The sequence below is a fragment of the Marmota monax genome, unplaced genomic scaffold (genome assembly GCF_021218885.2).
Source record: "Marmota monax isolate L192 unplaced genomic scaffold, Marmota_monax_Labrador192_F-V1.1 WCK01_AAM20220418_F8-fsc00023, whole genome shotgun sequence".
In the NCBI taxonomy this organism is placed as follows: Eukaryota; Metazoa; Chordata; class Mammalia; order Rodentia; family Sciuridae; genus Marmota; species Marmota monax.
In genome coordinates this window covers 15,838,331-15,843,123 of record NW_026692907.1, presented here as the reverse complement: position 1 = coordinate 15,843,123, position 4,793 = coordinate 15,838,331, and the positions used below count along the sequence as shown (strand labels likewise).

The following is a 4,793-nucleotide window of genomic DNA, read 5'->3' as shown; positions in this document are numbered from 1 at the left end:
GGCTGCTAGTAATATCCCTTTCTCCTACTTAAGAGAAATGAAACTTTTTAAGACCCAAATAAAAATGATTCTCCTCAATAAAAACTTCACTCATCTTGCAGGTAGCTTTGGTAATTCCTCTCTGCTTCCACATTTTGTACACAGTTTAGCACTAACATTAATAAGCTATAATTTTTCAGATTCTGCAAGTTGAATCTCACCACGGGTTTTTGGTTTGCAGTGCAGAGGATTGAACCCAAGGTCTGGTGCATGCTAAGCAAGTGGTCTACCACTGAGCTGCATCTCCAGCCGGCAAGCTGAATATGTAACCATTTCTTTTTTCTAACCCCAACCCCAATTCTTCTTAAATTATATGTTTTTCTGACCTAGTGTAGAGCAAGGCATCAGCAAAATATCTGTTAATAAAGTCCAAGCTAACAAAAGACAGAAGAACACACTGAGAAATGATGCAATTATTCCACATCAGTTTATTGTAGGTATTGTTTCAAAAAATTTATAGCATAAATAACCTTTCATGTCATAAAATAACTTAGTACAATTATAATAAAACTTTTGAGAATTTAACATCTCATCAAAATACAATAAAATATGGTTTTAAAATATGATTAACCCTTTCAGTTTTTTTTTTTTAACTTGAGGGAGGGAATATAAACCAAAATACCCAAACTACTGCTGCACATTTAAACTTTAACAAAGCATATTTGGTTTATTTTAATGTAACTCAACCATCCTAAATTAATACGTAGTTTTCCTTCCCACGTGGTTCTCTGTAATTTTTGTTCCTTTTGACTTTTATTTGTTTCAACACAGCTTGTTTCTTCATTTTCACCTCTTTCCATCTGCAAAGTCATCTATCTCTGGGCCCCCAGAACATGTAGTTGAACTCACTCAGCCCCTTGACATCAGTTTCTGTAATCCTTGCATCAGTGTAGGGAGTAACTGCTTGAGTAACTACAAAGGTATTTCAAAACTTCAGTGCAATTTGGTTTAGTTATTTTCATTCAGATGCCATCACCGTTCAGGGAGATTAATCACTGGAACCCACTGATCCATGTAGCGACTTTCTCGGCAGAAACAAATAAGTTGACTTAAGGCAGGATCCTTCCATTGTGATGAATGTGGATTCTAGGAACAAATTTAGAAAAATCAATTTCCCATAAAAATCATCAGCATTTGCTAATAATTACACTACTGGTGAAAGGAAGATACCTGAACATTCTATATTTTGGCTGTGACATGGAGACAAGTTATAAGCACAAACAATATAAATTCTTCTAAAGTAGTTGGGTTTCCTATAAAACGACTAAAAATATTATCTATCAAACTGTACTCTGCAAAGTCTAAACACACGAAACTCATAATGAGCCAAATATATGTTTGCATATCTATTCAGTTTTGCATGAGAGGATCATTCACAGGGTTGCCTTCCCATACTTGTACCCTGGCTGAGGCTTCAGTGTAACAATTTTGAAAAGTATTTCCATGCTGTGTGTACAATGAGATGAGAGTTGCACACCAGCTAACTGGAATTGCCACCTGTTATCTTCCAAAAGATAATGAGTAGTACTTTTCAGAAGTAGCAGAATAACTGAGGCTGCACTTCCCTAGACCAGTCAAAAAGGAGTAAAATTCAGAAGACAGTCAAGCCAGCACAATTACTTCTAAAAACATCTTGTCTACCCTCCAAAGGCTTTATGAGAGTGGGGAGGTGGGACTGCATTTAAAAATTGCAAGATTGCAAAGAAAAAAAATTCCACTCGAGCCTCTTGAGCCTCTTAATGTATTTCTAGGGAATTAATAAGGTCAGTCTCCTACACCATTTCTATTTTTAGCTTTGACTGGCAGAGAACGAAGCTGACTTCTTAATGAGGGGTGAGCCAGGAATTTATTTGGCTTTATCTAATCTGCCCTGCTAAAGGAATTAGTCACGCGAGGTAGTGCAGATGTAGGTAGGGAGTAGCCCGGCTGACTGCTGACTCACAGGGATCTCTTCCGCTGTTGGCACCAGCCAACGTGCTTAGACTTGTTCTGTACCCGAGAAAATCCTGATGATGAAACTAGTACCTCTCGGCTGAAAGTCCAACACACTTTAGTGGGGCAAAGGCAGCCACGCTCTTAACCCCCACCCATACAGGTCTGCAGCCTATCACTCAGCCCTAGCTCGCTTCCTTTCAGGGTTCTAGCCCCAACTTGGTCACAGTCTCCTTCTTCCTTACCGTAACCAGCACGCAGTGCAGGTCCGGGGGCTGCGCTGCGCCCTCGCTTGCAGCTGGGCTCCCGTCGGTCTCCAGCAGCAGGAGCTCTGCCAACCGGCCCGGGTTGCTGACGCGCAGGATGTTAATGTCGTTCTCACAGCAGAACGCCTGGATCAGAGTGAAGTGGATCTGCAGAGCCACATCCCTGTCGTCGTCCTCGTCTGCCGCCAGCAGGCACAGAACCACATTATCCGGGTCGCTGCAGGCAATGGGCAAAGCGGGTAAATGCTGAGGTTCCCCCGACCCGCGTGGGCACCCGCAACCCCCGCCGCATCCCGGGATCACCTCCGGCCTGGGGCTACCAGCCCGGGGCAGGCAGCGCGCAGCAGATGCAAATCACAGAGGGGTGCTGCACGGTGAGGGGCGTCCCGGAGGCGACCTCCGCAGGCTGGGGTGGGAAGGGGTCCCACGAGGGGATAGCTAAGGCTCGCCCCCACTTACACGTTGAGCAGCTTCGCCGCCTCGTACACCCCGACTGTGATGGTACGCTGACTCAGGGCTTTGCTGAGTACTTCCTCCAGGGCATCGCCCACCTTGTCCATCCTATGGGTGAGCAAAAGTAAGGGAACCTGTGAGCCCTCGGGCCATTGCCGACCCCTCCCCCTGCACCAAGACCCTCTCTTCCGAGGGCCAGGGCACTCGGGCTTTCTGCAAACCCGGACTGCCCCGGCCGCGTCACCCCTCATGACCCCTCTCACGCCCGGAGGTCGGTTGTCCCGTGAGAATCCCCGAGAGTGCCCCGTCACCCTCCCCGGGGGTCATGACCACAGCCTGTCTGCCGCGGAAGCCGCTTCTGACTTCGCAAGGCCCTGGCGGGGTGCTTTCCGTTGACGGGTGACCCTCGAGGATCCCCGAGGGAGCGAGGGCAGGAGGTGCCCTAGACAAACTTTTCCGCTTGCTCCCCTGCAAATCTCCCACAGCCCAGCTGCCCTGAAGCTCGCGGGGAATGCGAGAGGACTAAGGCCGGAGAAGTCAGCAGGCGTACTTACCTTTCGGTCTTTTGCTCTCCAGCCGAGAATTCTTCCAAAGTCATATTGCAACTGCAAGTCCCTCACAGAGAGCGCGGCGTGCGGGCTGCTCCTGCCACCGTGGGCGCGCGGGCGCCAGCTCTCTGCACTCACTCTCAGGCTTCCTGTGGCGCGCTCCGATCCGACGCAGTCCGACCGCCCCTCGCCCTCCCGGGCTCCTCCAGCAGCGCCTGCCGCTGCCGCGCCGTGCTCCCTTCCCGCCCCGCTTGCTGGCTCGCCCGGTCGCTTGCGGGCCCTAGCCTAGAAGAGTACCACGACGCTACTACCGCAGCTGCCTCACAGCCACTGGAGGACAAAGGCCCTGGCTCGCCGGAGTTATCCTGCCAATCCTCAGCCAACCACGTCCAGTCTCATTTGCATACGGTGTGGTCATTGGTCCATGCAAATTAGACTGCTTCGGCAATTTGACCCCTGTTCTTGGAGCCCAGCTGAGAGGAGCGGAAAAAGGCGGAGCTAAGCGGGAGGCGATCCGAGGGGACGCGGGCGGTGCAGAAACCGGGAAGGCGGGGTCCGGAGCTGGTTCTCTTATCCGGTTGGTGGGGGGCCATCTGGAGTGAGGGACGTTGCGGTGGCGGGAGATGACTTCAGTTTCGGCTGCAGCAGCCTGCCGATTGTTTTTCTAGTTGGTGCACATCTAAAAATTATTGTTTCATATCTTTTGCTTTAAGAGGTTGTTATTAAAATCTATTCCCAGGGTTAATGCACCCAAGTCTAGTAATTATTAGTAAGCAGGTTACATTAAAAAAAAAAGTATGTCCAGACCTCCTGGGCAAAGGTTAGTTACCTCAGAAATTTTGTTTATATAAGTCTAGGCAAAGCTGCTTATTAGTAGTAGTATTATTTCGGTGCCCTGATGGCTGGTTTGATTTATTTTTGGAAAGTTGCAAGGGTTGGAAGCTCAAAAAAGAAAAACCAACACGTTTGTGTTTAGTGATGGCAGGGAATCAAGTTGGAATCTTTTCTGCAGAAAGCAAAAAGGCTTCCCATCAGCAGTGTGTAGCTCTGGGAATCCCTGACCTAGCTTGTGTATCTGTGGGGAGCTGATGACCACTTGTGAGAATCTCAGCCTGACAACCCAATTTCACCTTTCTCAAAGTGCCTTTCACACAGAAGAGTCCTTTGCATGCACAACAGCAGAGAGACAAATATCTGACACCCACACAACCAGCCACAATCTAAATTCAAAATGCTCTAGATATGCCCTGAGCTTTTTTTCATAAGACAAGTGAGTATGTCACTATCTTCCACAGAGTCTGTGATCTCACTGTGAATTATTGATGTCAGATGCTGAATCATGAAGCTGTGGCTATAGGACATTTTAGTCATATGCTAAAATTTCACCTTTGAGATAATGGCAACTTGTAGGTGGAAAGCAGACCTTTATAACTGCAAGCAGGAGTTACATGTTTCTTAAAAACAAACTTTAATGTACAGATTTCACTGAATAGTTCAAAACTCCCTTCCTTTGTTTTATGACTTTATGCAATACATGCAAAAACATTTCATAAAC

The 4,793-nt window shown here is 47.5% G+C and overlaps 1 protein-coding gene across 1 annotated transcript; it reads right to left on the bottom strand.

Annotated features, from left to right (window-relative positions):
• Positions 1 to 447: 447 nt before the first annotated feature.
• On the bottom strand, positions 448 to 3,582 carry Gadd45a (growth arrest and DNA damage inducible alpha). The gene is made up of 4 exons (XM_046450997.2): positions 3,245 to 3,582; positions 2,697 to 2,798; positions 2,217 to 2,454; positions 448 to 1,125 (listed from the first exon to the last, which is right to left on the bottom strand). The coding sequence occupies exons 1-4, from the start codon at positions 3,286 to 3,288 to the stop codon at positions 1,012 to 1,014; spliced, it is 498 nt and encodes a 165-aa protein (XP_046306953.1). The 5' UTR covers positions 3,289 to 3,582; the 3' UTR covers positions 448 to 1,011.
• Between the last annotated feature and the right edge of the window lie 1,211 nt (positions 3,583 to 4,793).

What these genes read in the sequence shown, in the direction of transcription:
- Gadd45a (XM_046450997.2), bottom strand. Translation starts at nt 3,288, where the DNA reads ATGACTTTGGAAGAATTCTCGGCTGGAGAGCAAAAGACCGAAAG. An exon ending in GCGGCGAAGCTGCTCAACGT is followed by an intron (nt 2,455 to 2,696) that starts GTAAGTGGGGGC and finishes CATTGCCTGCAG; the next exon opens with CGACCCGGATAATGTGGTTC. An exon ending in TGCACTGCGTGCTGGTTACG is followed by an intron (nt 1,126 to 2,216) that starts GTAAGGAAGAAG and finishes ATTTGTTCCTAG; the next exon opens with AATCCACATTCATCACAATG.